This window comes from Brachypodium distachyon, chromosome 2, assembly GCF_000005505.3.
Source record: "Brachypodium distachyon strain Bd21 chromosome 2, Brachypodium_distachyon_v3.0, whole genome shotgun sequence".
In the NCBI taxonomy this organism is placed as follows: Eukaryota; Viridiplantae; Streptophyta; class Magnoliopsida; order Poales; family Poaceae; genus Brachypodium; species Brachypodium distachyon.
The window spans coordinates 47,097,760-47,110,912 of NC_016132.3; the positions used below are offsets into that span (position 1 = coordinate 47,097,760).

Genomic DNA, 13,153 nt, shown 5'->3' on the forward strand with positions numbered 1-13,153 from the left:
GTAAATCAGTGCAAAATTCACAAATTTGTGGATCTAGGATAACAAAAGGTGCATCTACTAAGAATATATGTATTTGTTATTCTTGTGTACCTCATACTATAAACAATATTTTGTAACGAAATTTTACAACAAAAAAAAGTAGCACACATATGTACGTCTATGTTTTTTTGGTAATATTTTGAACCTTTAATATGAAATTCTTGGTTATTTTCTAAAACTGGGGCAAAAGGGGTTTTGAGGCTATATCTAGCCATTTAAAACAAAGGGAGCGCAAATTGCAGCAGAAGCGTTGTCTCTCCCTAGTAAGCGAAAATGCAAGTTAATTTTAAACATCTATTTATGCATTTGATTTTAATATGGTTCCACGGCACGCGCGGGGCATCATCTAGTATTATTATTGCAGTTGCCAACAATCACATTTCAAAGTTATTACGATCCAAAAAAGAGGCAAAATGCTACTCCCTCTGATCCTAAATTGTTGTCGAAATATTACATGTATCTAGACGCTTTTTAAGAATAGATACATCGGACAAACTTGAGACAAGAATTTAGGATCGGAGAGAGTAGTAAAGAAACTATTTTTGTGCGGGTAGCTACTAAAGAAACTATGGAAGGAAAACAAAACAAATGTTACAGACTACTAAATCTACTAAGTTTGGTTTTGAAATACGTCCATTTTGATTTGGTGGACAGAGGATATCTTAATCCGTCACCTAAGTTTGAAGTTACATTTGGCTCATCTGGCGTCGTGTGTGTATACGGCCTACGTGACAGCTACCGCATGCATACACTGTTTTCAGTTACACCGCGTATGGAAGTAGGTATTCACGCTCAGAATTGGGAATTGGTATTCAACAAGCTCAATTCCACCGTTTGGATGTCCGTGAAATTGACCCCTGGAATTAGGAGCAAATTCCGAACCGTTTTCCCACAGGCATAGCCCCGCGTCAAACAATTCCGAGCCCAAGTGCTTCGTATTGCCTAGAATTCATCCGCGTCTCTCTTCCCCGTCGACGCGAGCAGAAGGAGAGGACCTGTGACCGACGGCGTGTGGCAGTCGACGGTGGTAGTCGGCGAAGGTAAGAGAGCTCTCTCTCGCCGTCCGTTCTCCAGCGGTCCAGCCCCTCTAGCATGCCTTTTCTCCTCGGCCAACTCGTCGCCACCCTCCCCCCACCTCCCTCTTCTGTGCGGCAGCCCACACTGAGGGCATATCGGTGGAGCAGCTGCTGGCCGCCATGAACTTGCCATGCGCCTCCGCCTCCTTCGCTGGCTCCAGCTCGCGTCCTCCCTCTACTCGAGGAGCTTCGAGATTTCTCGCCCCTCCTCGCCTCTCCTCGGCCGCGGCTTTCCCATCGCCGTGTCCCCTCCCTCCCCACATTCCCTCTCTGGCACTGAGTCTCTCTCTCTCTTCCTCAAGCACCCACTCTGCCCACCTCTGCATCATCCAAACAGAACTTTGGAATTGGCCTATCTCTTGATTTTATCTATCAACTTTTTGCACAACCAAACAATGGAATTGGTATTGGATCCCAATTCAATACAAAGGCTGATTTGGTATTGAGTCCAATTCAATTCCAAGGCTGCCAATACCAACATCCAAACAAAGCCTTAGAGAAAGGGAGGATTTTGCAAAATCTGTCATCGATTCGGTTTTCAGATAAATCTAGCACGTATTCATGGTTAGGGGCGGTGCATGCTCAATCAGAGAGCAATATGACCACTGCCAATGGAGAAGGGGGCAGAATGGAATAAAAAGATCAGCAAATCTAACATGCTTAACACTATTTTGTTTTTGCGAATAAACATCGTTAGCACTAACTAGTACTGGAACATAGAGACACAGAGAACCATTCTACAGGACCACATTGGTTGATCCATATATAACCCCCATTGTTGCCTCCGAGTGAAAGCTTGCTGCTACGCAGGTCACTAAGACAAGTAGACATGCAGGGAGCCCCGAAATGTGTAGATCGACGTGTGCACGCCTACGCGAGGTCGCGAGCTAAACGGAGTAAACGTCCACTTAACCTCCCTGCGTGCTACTCCTATTTCAAGTCCACCCACAGCGAGCAGTCGATGCCACTGGAATTCACACTTACTGCTATTCTTTTTTTTTATATAGCATCTGACATCTTTATCAATTGATGCACGCACCAATTGCTATTCATTACAGAAGAGGCCACAAGAGTTACTTATAATGGGAGTAGTTAGCAAGTGCACCTGAGCAGGTTTGAAGAACCTGCGCTCAATCGGCCACTTGTTGCATCACAAAGAAATGCCGATACCGCGATACAAGGTCTACAGTGAGTTGGGCTGACGAGGTCAACAAGTCAGCTTCGAACTAGCCATATATTATCTTTCTTTTTTTAGAGGACTAGCCATATATTATCTTGCGTTTGGTTTTCGACATGGGCTTAGCCTGCATCGCATCCATATCCTGTCTGCACCTAGCATGGTTGGGTTGATGCAGAGATAAGTAGAGGTGAGTGTTTGGTACATGAAAAAACTATTGCTATCTCCCAAGAAAATATGTTCATTATCCGGATCTGATACATTCCATTATATAGGAGGAAAACTTCTTAAGTATCAGGGAAAAACATCACAAAAAATCCATTCTTTGGATCTGGATCGATCTTTGCATGAACAAAAAATATATATCAAGAGATCCAGGTGCGATTGCATGACAGCTCTAGAGAAGGGCAAGTAGGGTACCGGTGGATTGGGTGGTCGATCGGAGGACCGCGGTGCTTGCAAGGTCTCGGAGGGCGTTGGTCGATCGGTGGACAACGGTGCTTGGAAAGTCTAGGAGGCCTCACAACCGCCCTCTACCTCACCACACTTGCTAGGTGGGGTGCAACCTAGATGCATGGTGGGTGCGACCTAGAGGTGTGATGCGAGGAACCAAGAGGGAGGAGAAAACCCATGGGAAATGTCCAGCGAGGAACAACACGCAGCTGCACCTAAGCACCGTCCGAGGTAGCCAACAAGGCCATCAACATGGAAACACGAAAGGTTCGTGCGTTGAAGAAGCTAGGACAATTGGCAGAAGAGAAACCTAGCTATCTGGTTCCATTCCCTTCATGGGTCGATCCAGGATAACTCACAACATTGACGAATGATTGTACTTAAGTTTTTCCTTTTTTTATAGAGATTAGTCGTATTTAAGTCAACACTCGCGTGGTGCGATGCTTGAAAATAAGATTTACACTTAAGTGTCGGTTGCATTGGTGAGCTATATAGATTATATTGAACTTATTTTCATAATCTATGTGAAAAAGTGCCATGAAGACAAAATTATGCCAAATGCAGAATCCACTATGTATGCCAAATTCAGCCTAATTTTACTCATCTGCTTGTGGATTGATAAATACTTTTATAACCTACATCGTGTTACGCTCTGACCTCTATTTTCATTTTCTAGACAAATAAAGTATTTGTGTTGTCAGACTTTGTTTAACTTTTTCTTTTATATATCTACTTTTTACGAAAAGGAAAATCGCTTCTGCATCTGCATCGATTGATGCACACATCCATTTTATTGCAGCGTTTAAGGAATATGAAGTTTACAATTCAAAGATCACAACAGTTTGATACGAATATCAGGCAGGAAAAAGTAGAAGAAACCTAGTACTATTACTAAAACAGTTAAATATGTGGAAGAAGATTGAGCAAAGAAAGATTATTATATTCATATTCATCGAAATCCCAAGTGGAGCTGCAACGAGGTTTTGCGGTTTCTACTATGTTCCGATCAAAACATGATTTTTTCTGACCTATTAAAATTTTCCTAGCGAGTAGGCCAGCGCTTCTGCCGTTTTCTCCTGTCTGGAAAAAAAATGGCATTTGCTTTGTGTAAATGAAAGTCCATATAACATTGCGAATTCGTCATATTGTGCTTTCAAAAAGAAAGTCCGTACGCAGTTATGGTGCGTCACACTCTCTTGAACCGTTGATCTATCATTTTTGGACTATATATGCTACATCTAACATACTCATGTGAGCACATACCTTTGAGCAGGGGCATCGCCCGATCTAAATCGTAACCGGGCGTGCTGCGCTTGGTTGCTTGCTGTCCGGGGGAGCAAGCGAGGCAACAACAGTGCAGACGCCCTGGAAAAGGCTACCCGGAACATGTTTTAGCCGCTGGGTGAGTTGCGCCTGACTCGACCCCGGCTGGACGGGCGAAAAGATCACCAACAAGTAGACGGAATGAAACAGCCGTGTCCAGCTTTGCCCGAACCAGGCTACAATCGCGTCAGACGGGGCAATGCCTATGCCCACGGCCTATAAGCGGCGGTACAAGTTTTTGCGTTCCCTGCCAGTGCCAGCGAGCGAGGCGCACGGCGGACACACGGCTCGGTCCGCGCACGGCGTGGACGGCTCTGTCTCATGAGGCATGCGCCGCTTACTTCAAAGCCACTTCTTATTCTTATTCTCTGCAGCGATCAGCTTTCCGCCCGGGGACGGGATCGATGCAGGCAGGTGATCCGGGCCGGCGGAGGTTCGTTACGACAAGATTAGAAAAGACGCAGAGGCTGCCTGACCATCTGAGCCCAAAGGACCCGCATGGTTGCCATGGCATCATGGATTGCCTAGCTTGAGCTTAAATTTTCAAGATCCCTCCGGCCATGCGGTCAGAGTCAAACTTGAGCTAGACGCCTGCTCCCTTCCTCTATATATAAAGTCTGAGCAACCAGGCATGGAGTATCCCCCGTGCATTGCCAATGCCAGTGTAGCGGCATTCGCAGGTAGAGAGAGACAGAGCCCAAACAGAGCAGGCGCCCAAAACAGGACAAAGCACAAACACAAACACCATCCGTGCAAGGCTGCAAGCAACAAGCAGCGCATGAGTGTTCCCTCCGGCTCCGGTGGTGGAATCGCTCGGCATTACCAGCCTCTCAACTTGATCAAGTTAAGAGAAACTACTAACAAGTGCTGCTAGTGTGGCAAACGGCCGCACAAGAAGTGAAGCTTTAGCTGAGGCTTTGCTGCTTAGTTGTTTATTCTAAAGCGAGCGAGTCTTGCGTCTCGCGTTGCGCCGTCGTCTCCTATATAAGGGAGTCCCCGGTGCTATAGTGCGTCGAGGTGACTGACTGGGGTGGGGGACTGGGCTGGCTCTATGAGAAGCCTCATCGGCAGGATCGGCACCGGCTTCCGCTCGCCGATGGCGTCCGCGGCCGTCGCTGTCGGCGGCCCCCACAAGCGGCTGCGACGGCTCAGTGTGAGAATGGAAAGGACAAGAGCCGGGGGTGGTTGCAGCTGCAGCTGTAGTAGCGGCAACAAGAGGGAGGCAGAACGTGGGGAGGAGGAGGACACGAGCACGAGGCTGGTGGTGATCGTGGGCGCGACGGGCACGGGCAAGACCAAGCTGTCCATCGACGCGGCCCAGGAGCTCGGCGGCGAGGTGGTGAACGCCGACAAGATCCAGCTCTACGCCGGCCTCGACGTCACCACGAACAAGGTGATGCCGGCCGACCGACGCGGCGTCCCGCACCACCTCCTCGGCGCCCTCCGCGCCGAATCCGGGGAGCTGCCCGCATCGTCCTTCCGCTCGCTCGCCGCGTCCACCGCGGCATCCATCGCGGCGCGCGGGCGCGTCCCCGTGGTGGCCGGGGGTTCCAACTCTCTCATCCACGCCTTCCTCGCCGACCGATTCGACGACGAGGCGCCTCGCGACCCTTTCGCCGCTGCTGCCAGGTACTACCGGCCGAAGCTCAGGTTCCCGTGCTGCCTGCTCTGGGTCGATGTCGACGAGGCCGTCCTCGACGAATACCTCGACCGGCGCGTCGACGACATGCTGGGCGAGGGCATGGTGGAGGAGCTCCGCGAGTACTTCGCCACGACGTCGCCCTCGGAGCGGGCCTCGCAGGCCGGGCTCTGCAAGGCCATCGGCGTGCCGGAGCTCGGGGACCACTTCGCCGGGCGCAAGAGCCTCCGCGCAGCGGTGGACGAGATCAAGGCCAACACGCGGGTGCTCGCCGCGGCGCAGGTGCGCAAGATCCGCCGCATGGCCGACGGCTGGGGCTGGCCCGTCCGGCGCCTCGACGCCACGGGCGTCGTCCGCGCACGGCTCGCGGGCTCCGCCGGCCGGTCCGCCGAGGCCGCGGCGTGGGAGCGCGACGTGCGCGGGCCGGGCCTGGCCGCCATGCGCCGGTTTCTTGGCGACCAAGGACTGTCGTCGTCCGGACGCGGCGACGCCGATGACGAGGAGGACGGGTTAGTCGCGCGGAGACAATGCCGTGGCATGGTGGGGTGAGACCCGGCCCCTGCGGAGGAAAAAGCTCTCGAGCTTTTTGGGTTCAAATTTTTTTGATAGGCCGCCGATTTTGGGGGGGTCCGGCTGCTCATCTGAGACACCGGTCGGTGGGGGCCATAGGGCGGATACTACAGCCAGCGATAGAAAACAGAGATACACGAAAGAAGTTTTGCAGCGCCTGTGAATTCTTTCTCCCTGCAACGGGAGGCGTCTTCTTTTTTCACCATCTTTTCTTCTTCTAGCTAGCCACCACTGCATACAGTGTAATTTAGCCCACCTTGTTCAAAATTTGAAATAGTTTTGCCTTTTGCTAACAGCTTGGCTTCAACAGTATTCAGGACCCAGGGTTTTCGTTCAGGCTTTTTCCTGGCCCTCCTTTTCCCTGTATCAGATTCAGAGGGGCTGGCTGGCTGGCATCTCGCAAGTGAAGCCTGGACATGTGCCTTTTGACCTTGCTTTGTTTCCAGTGGGTTAATTGTTGATTCGTCTGGAGGTCTGATTTCTTTAACCTGCCATGTTATGTTGGTCGTTTATAGTTGTTTCATTGTTGTTGTTCTTTAATCAATCATCGGTTCACCGTTCTGGTTGTGGATGGTTTGAAATATTCCAGCTGGTGCGTGCGAGGGCTGATTAGATTGTAATCTCATGCTTAGTGTGTGATTAGGAGGAGGGATTGTGCTGGACGCGTGAGTTGGTGTTCTTGTTGTGCCAGCTAGGAAGACAGTTCGAGTCCAGACGTGTGCTCTGCTCCCTTCTATTTCTTTTCTCTCTCTGCATTTTTTATGGGATTTTCTTTCTTTACTACTATACCGGCATTCCTGTTTTTTGGCTGCGGGCCTTTGCGTGGCTATGGTCCACATGTTCGTCGCCACCTTTACTCTTCCCGTTAGTGTACTAACTTTAGAGAAACACATATGCTGCTTCACTTCTTATTAGATGCACACCCATTCTTTGCTTTTAATTAAATTGTACTTTGTACCTCAAATATCTAAAATTCAAATGCAGCGTCTCATTTAAATTTTTATACCCCCCATTCAATGTCGCCTTTTCCACTTAGTACCATATTTAGTGCTATTTTTTTTGTTTTTTGTTTGTGCTTCATTTGTTAAGTTATGCTTAATCTGATAGGGCCCACTCCTCGGGGTGAGCCGTCGGGTTAATGGAAGCAAGGGTGTTCTCAACCTTTTCTGTTTAGGTCCAACCTGAACTGTACGGTTAGGTCACAACACCACACAGTGCACGCTCCACCGTTCCAGCTAGGTATTACGGTATCTCCAACAAGAGTACTTAGCAGATACTTATATTCTCTATCTTATTTTTTGGGCTGAGCTGGAACCAAAAATTGAAAAGATGGTTTCTTTTACAAGATACTAAGTGGAAAAGGCGTGCGTGTGTGTGTGAGCCGAGCAGCTCGACTAAGCAATTGGGTCACATATATTAGATTCTACACAAATTGGCAAAATGGGGCGCAAATTGATAAAACTAAATGGTGTACGAAGTGGTCAATTTTTTAAATAAGATACTCGTACTTTGTGTCAATTTTGGACACTTTGAGGGTACAAAGTGGAATGATTCTATCCCTAAGAAATGTTACTATACAGCTTGTTTGATTTGAAATCATAGAAAAATTTCCAATTGACTATTTGCATTCAATTAGAAAGATTTTTTTTTGTTGAGGTCAAACATTATGAAAAATTCTTTTGTTTCTATTACAATCATATATGATTATTGGTACCTAAACCTTCGAATAAGTTCTAGATTTTCCTACCGTGCAATCAAACAAGTTTATCACACATCCATGTGTTTTGTATGACTTAAGATTCAACATGACATACCATTTAATTTTCCGCGTTTTCCTATTCAAGTGTTATCTTGTTTTCTCTCACAAGTATAGGCACTTGTGTACTAACTGCAGCTGTGCATCTCTCATGTCATGTGCACCTCGTCGATGATGTCCCTCGCCTGCGCTTGATTAGGATGTGGCACCATATTTGTACCACTATTATTCTCTGGAACAGCCAAGCTGTTCCTTTCATGTTTACTAATGCAACAACTAACACCTGCGTGTAGCAAATAAAGTATTGCCCCCTGTTTAGGATGCCATTTCAGATGCCCAGCTACTATATGTGCTTCCCCTGTTCGTAGCAGAGGCTACTCTAGACACGCTAGCAAGTAAAACAAGCTTCTCGAAAAAGCTCCTTTTGGAGAAAACCAGGCCTCGATCAGCATGGGCTCGTGCGTACTACGGGACAACAACACAAGAATGGGAGAGTACATCCAGTAAAAGACTCTAGGAGCGTAGGTTCTATCGCTGCGAGCAGCGAGCCATACACACCCGTACCGTACGCCGCGCATGCACGCACGTTTGACCAGAAGAGAAGAGAACAGGTAGGCATGCACGCAAAAGAATGCAGGGCGTGTACAGCGGCAGAGACACCGAGACCCGAAAAGCGCCCACATGAACAATGATGGCTATAGCTGCTGCCTGCCGATCGATGCTGCATTATCTTAAATAAATCAATTCCCATGCGGCTGTTGATGCTGCGGAGATAAACCTGCATGCACCTGCTTGCCTTGGTAGTTGTTGCGGTTGCAGGTCTCTAGGCCCTTCTTGAGACGGCAAAGGCCATCATTGAAGGGGGCCAGGCATGAGAGGAGCAGGGGCCGGGGCTTCGATCTCTTGCCTTGTTTTTGGCGCTCGAGGGGAGGCTTCCTCCAGCTGCGCGTGCATGTCCGTGCATGTACTAGGACAAGAACTAGCCAGCATCGTAGCAATATACAAAGCGGCCAAGTACTAACCCTGTGTTTACTTGTCCTCCCCGAGCTCAGCCATGGCCCCAGGGCCCTGTCTACTTGTCCCTTTGTCTCTTAACAACTTGCCAAAACCAAGCCCCTTCGCATTGCCCTTGTTAATTTCTGGCTAAGGTTGTATTGCCCGCCACAGAGACAACTTAAGCGAACAACTAACATTAGTGTTCCTTTAGTCTTTGGCATGTTCTTGCTTTTGAGCCAACACATTCCTCCTTTACGGTCTCCACTCTAAATGTGCGTTCTTCATGGAAATATCATGTTTACATAGAGAAGTCCTATGATAACTGCTAAAGTAATCATGTTATGCCAAAAGGTTTCCATGGAGAGCATGATCTCTGATTCTCTCTTCCCCACGGCTTCACTAGATCTAATCCCACTTGTGCTCGTATTGGCGATCAGATGCATGCATGAGGCAAATCGAAGCAAACAGCAAATGATTTTAATTCCCGCGCCTGCTCTCTTCTCCTGGCAGATCAGTCGTGCTGCTAGCTCGCTCCTCTAGTTCCTTGCTTGCTTGTTCCCCCAACCGAGATCCAATTTTGGCTGGACAAGAATTTAGCTTCGCTTTGCCAGTGTTGTGTACGCATTAGGACAGGGCTGATGATTAACTACTCCACTAGCTCGCATAGTTAGTGCCTAGATGCTTCTGCTCCTGGCTAATAAGACCAATGATGTGGTAGTGCGCGCGCCTTTTCTGATCACTTAATGAATTTCGATCCAGCCTGGGTCTGTCTACCATTTGTGTGGAAGTACTCGGAATCATGCATGGATGTGCTGAAATTTGACTGTCCGTTTGGTTGCATGTTTTCATATATCGAAAAATAGAATACGGCAGGATGTTTTGTTCCATTCCTTTCCATACAAAAACTGACCAACAATGTACCGGTAGTATTTAATACTCTGGCAACTTATTTGGGTTTTGCATTATTCCTTACGTACTCCGTGCTAATAAGCGTCCTATCCCTTAGATCAGGTTGTCACGTCCTACTCTGTTCTAGGTGAAAACGACCGGTTTGAACTCCATAGTTTGGTTGCACGTACTCTGGAAGTTACCATAGATCCACGCGGTGGTAGCTAGATTCCCAGTTACTGTACGTTCTAGTCACCGATCTTTTAGTTTGACACACGCAGCGAAGCGTGCAGATCGGCCTGTTGCTCGCTTCCAGACGGAGAGAGCTCAGCACGCCGGCAGGAAACGATACACTGCACTAGCTGCAACCGTTGAAAGCGTCCGTACGCCATGAAAGTTGCACGTTAACCGCGGCCACGAGCAACTACATCAACGTTACGTGTCTCGCCGGTGTCTCGCTACGCCGAAAGCACTGATCCTTTCTCGACTGGCCGCTTGCCGACCTGCACGTCCGCATCCCACATGCATGTATTTATCTTGCAATAAGCCCGGTAAGCTGCAAAAGAGTTGTAAAAAGGCCGGAAAAAAGAAGTGCGCGCGCGCGCGCGAGGAGCCCTGAATTCAAAACGATGTGACCAGAGCATGGCGTGCGGCCGTGTGTCCGGGCCACGACCGGAACAGATCGCAGGCAACGAACGAGTTGCGTGCGGGCCTGCCCGGTCCGGCGCGAGTGCGAGGGCGACACGTACCAGTTGATGGGCTAAATTGAAGGCGGGAGAGGAGCTTTGGGGTCAGCCGTCCGCGCGTGCATGCCGGCTAGATCGATCGTCACTCTCGGCTTCCTGAGCCGGGAAACCGACCGACCGACCGACCGACCAAAACCTGTTGCGTTTTGACATTAGCCGCGCAGGAGGAACAAACGCGTCGTCGTGACCCGTGCGGTTCACGGTACGTAGCCGTCGCCGCGCGATCGCTTCAATTCCCAGCCGACCTCGGGTCTGTGATGCGGGTGCATTGTTAATTGTGATGCGACCTGTGATGTTTACCGAACTGAGGAACTTTACTTGGCGACGATGCCGCGGTTTTACTTGGGATAATAGCCTGGATATGCTTTCGTCCATTCCTTGTTGGGTTGTTGTTACTAGACTGCTAGTATTTCGATACGCTTTGCGCGCAAGGGATCGACACAAACTTGCTCTCCACGACAACTCGATCGGAGTAGATTTTACAAGAAAGAATGCGTCCAGTGTGCGCAGCACGACCTCGTTAGGAGTAACCGCACCCTCTCTCTCTTTGTGTCGCACGCACCAGATGGTATGTACTTGGGCCGAAAGCCAAGAGGTTGGACAGGTGAATCAGCAGTCTTGTGCGGTAACCATGATTATTGGAAAACGTCTCTTCAAACGCATAGTAAAATTCTCCTTGCTCTTCATGAATATATACGGGATCCCGATCCCTTGTGCGCGCAGTGGTGAGGACTGAAGCGAACTGAACTAGCCTTTCACCCACGGCGCACGTCGGCGCGCGTTTTCGCTGTCGCGGCGTGGCTCTCTGCCGACCTTTGCTCTGACTGTCGCCGTACGGTAAAGCCGATCCGCTTTGCTTGGGCATGGGATGAACTCATAAACGCGGTGAAATGACTCGGAAAGCGCCCGCTGCTTCTCGCACCATGACGCACCATGACGATGGCTTGCAGTGCTGCTTGCTCGGTCCGTAATTTCTACCGATCGATTGCATAGAAGGAAAGATATTTAGAAGCTCATCAAGGTTTCAAGGCCAAAAAAGATCAGGGCGGCACAAAACCGGAATGTAAGAATTGAACCTGAACAAGAGTCGCGACCATCGATCTCTCGGGGCCATGAGAGGTTTCCAATTCCACATAATTCGAGTAATGGTCTATCGACCGTAAATTGTTTACATACAGTTCTGATGATCGATCGCTTGTGACATGTTTACGTACAATTACAGAGATCGATCGACTACGAATGTTTACCTATTAATTGCTGACGAAGCAAGTCGGTTGCGTTGGTGATGTAGTAATTCTCGCAAGCTCGGCGCGAACTGGAGATCGAACGGTAACACAATCGAACCGCTAGTAATTTGGCACTCGGGATACGGCCCATCTACGATCTTCTTGTTTGGCCGAACGGGCCTAGAGCCCTAGTTGAAAAATGAATAGTGTACTTGCGGGCTTATCAGAAATCCGCAGCCTTCTATGCAACAATGGACCAAAGTTTGGCCTATAGGCGGGAACTAGCCCAATCAACACATTAGTCTGGACGTGTTCAACAACTTCTCTTCTTTACCCCTAAAAAAAACAGCTTCTTCTTTTTTCACAAATCAACTAAGTCAACTCGTTGTTAATAATTTTCTAATGTTTTTATTTTTTTAATGTCTGTTTTTAGGGAAAAATTTTAATGTCTTGCCATTGTTGTTACGGTCTATTCCATGGAGTTTGTTGATCTTACGGCTCCTATTTTCGTTTTGATCTTCTTTCTTGTATGTAACTTTGGCAACCTTCTTTTTTTTTGCTAGATGACTTTTTTGCTTGACAAAATGACTATTTTGAATCCAAAAAATCTATATTGAAATTTGGCAACAAAAGGCAGTATGTAGGTTTCAAATTTGACATTCTTTGATTACAAAATTGATCAGCATTTAGCCTCATGCCTCATGTCAGAACCATAAACGTTCAAAAAATCGATTAGTGCAGGCATATATTAATTCTGGATTGAACACATGTTTAGGGAAAATTATGGAAGTGAAACGGTAATTTCTTGTGAAAAAAAAGTCAAACTTTGCGTTTTAAACCAGGCGGTGCGCTGTAAAAAATGACCACGGAATTGTAATGCTACTGCGCAAAGTCACATCGAAAGGTTTGTTTCATCAAAGCTCCGGAAAATAATGGTGTTCTGTAACAAAAGATTAAGGTTGCCACAAATATACTCACATTGACCCCAGAATCAAAATATAACCGAGAGAACAGACAATTCAAAGTGACATTGAAAGTTACTCTCATATATAAACATTGCTTTCTGAGAACAGTAAAGAAATGTTAATAAATGTACGCTAAGGATCAGCGAGCACTTACGAATTGGAACGAGGTAGACAAAGAGTAGCGGTAGAACACTAGCGGAGCTCACCAATCAAACAGTTCCTTGCTCAAGGATAGGAATGCAGGGATGGATTATCCAACAGGAATAGCACTCAGAACTCAGGACACCAATCCAAAATGG

At 48.0% G+C, this 13,153-nt stretch overlaps 1 protein-coding gene across 1 annotated transcript; it reads left to right on the forward strand.

Moving 5' to 3' along the window:
• The first annotated feature begins 4,658 nt into the window (after positions 1 to 4,658).
• On the forward strand, positions 4,659 to 6,586 carry LOC100835937 (adenylate isopentenyltransferase). Its single transcript, XM_014898821.2, has one exon. It carries the CDS (start codon positions 5,120 to 5,122, stop codon positions 6,254 to 6,256), a length of 1,137 nt encoding a protein of 378 aa, XP_014754307.1. The 5' UTR covers positions 4,659 to 5,119; the 3' UTR covers positions 6,257 to 6,586.
• The last annotated feature ends 6,567 nt before the right edge of the window (positions 6,587 to 13,153 follow it).

Bases quoted from the DNA above. Each gene is read 5' to 3' on its own strand.
- LOC100835937 (XM_014898821.2), top strand. From the start codon at position 5,120: ATGAGAAGCCTCATCGGCAGGATCGGCACCGGCTTCCGCTCGCCGATG.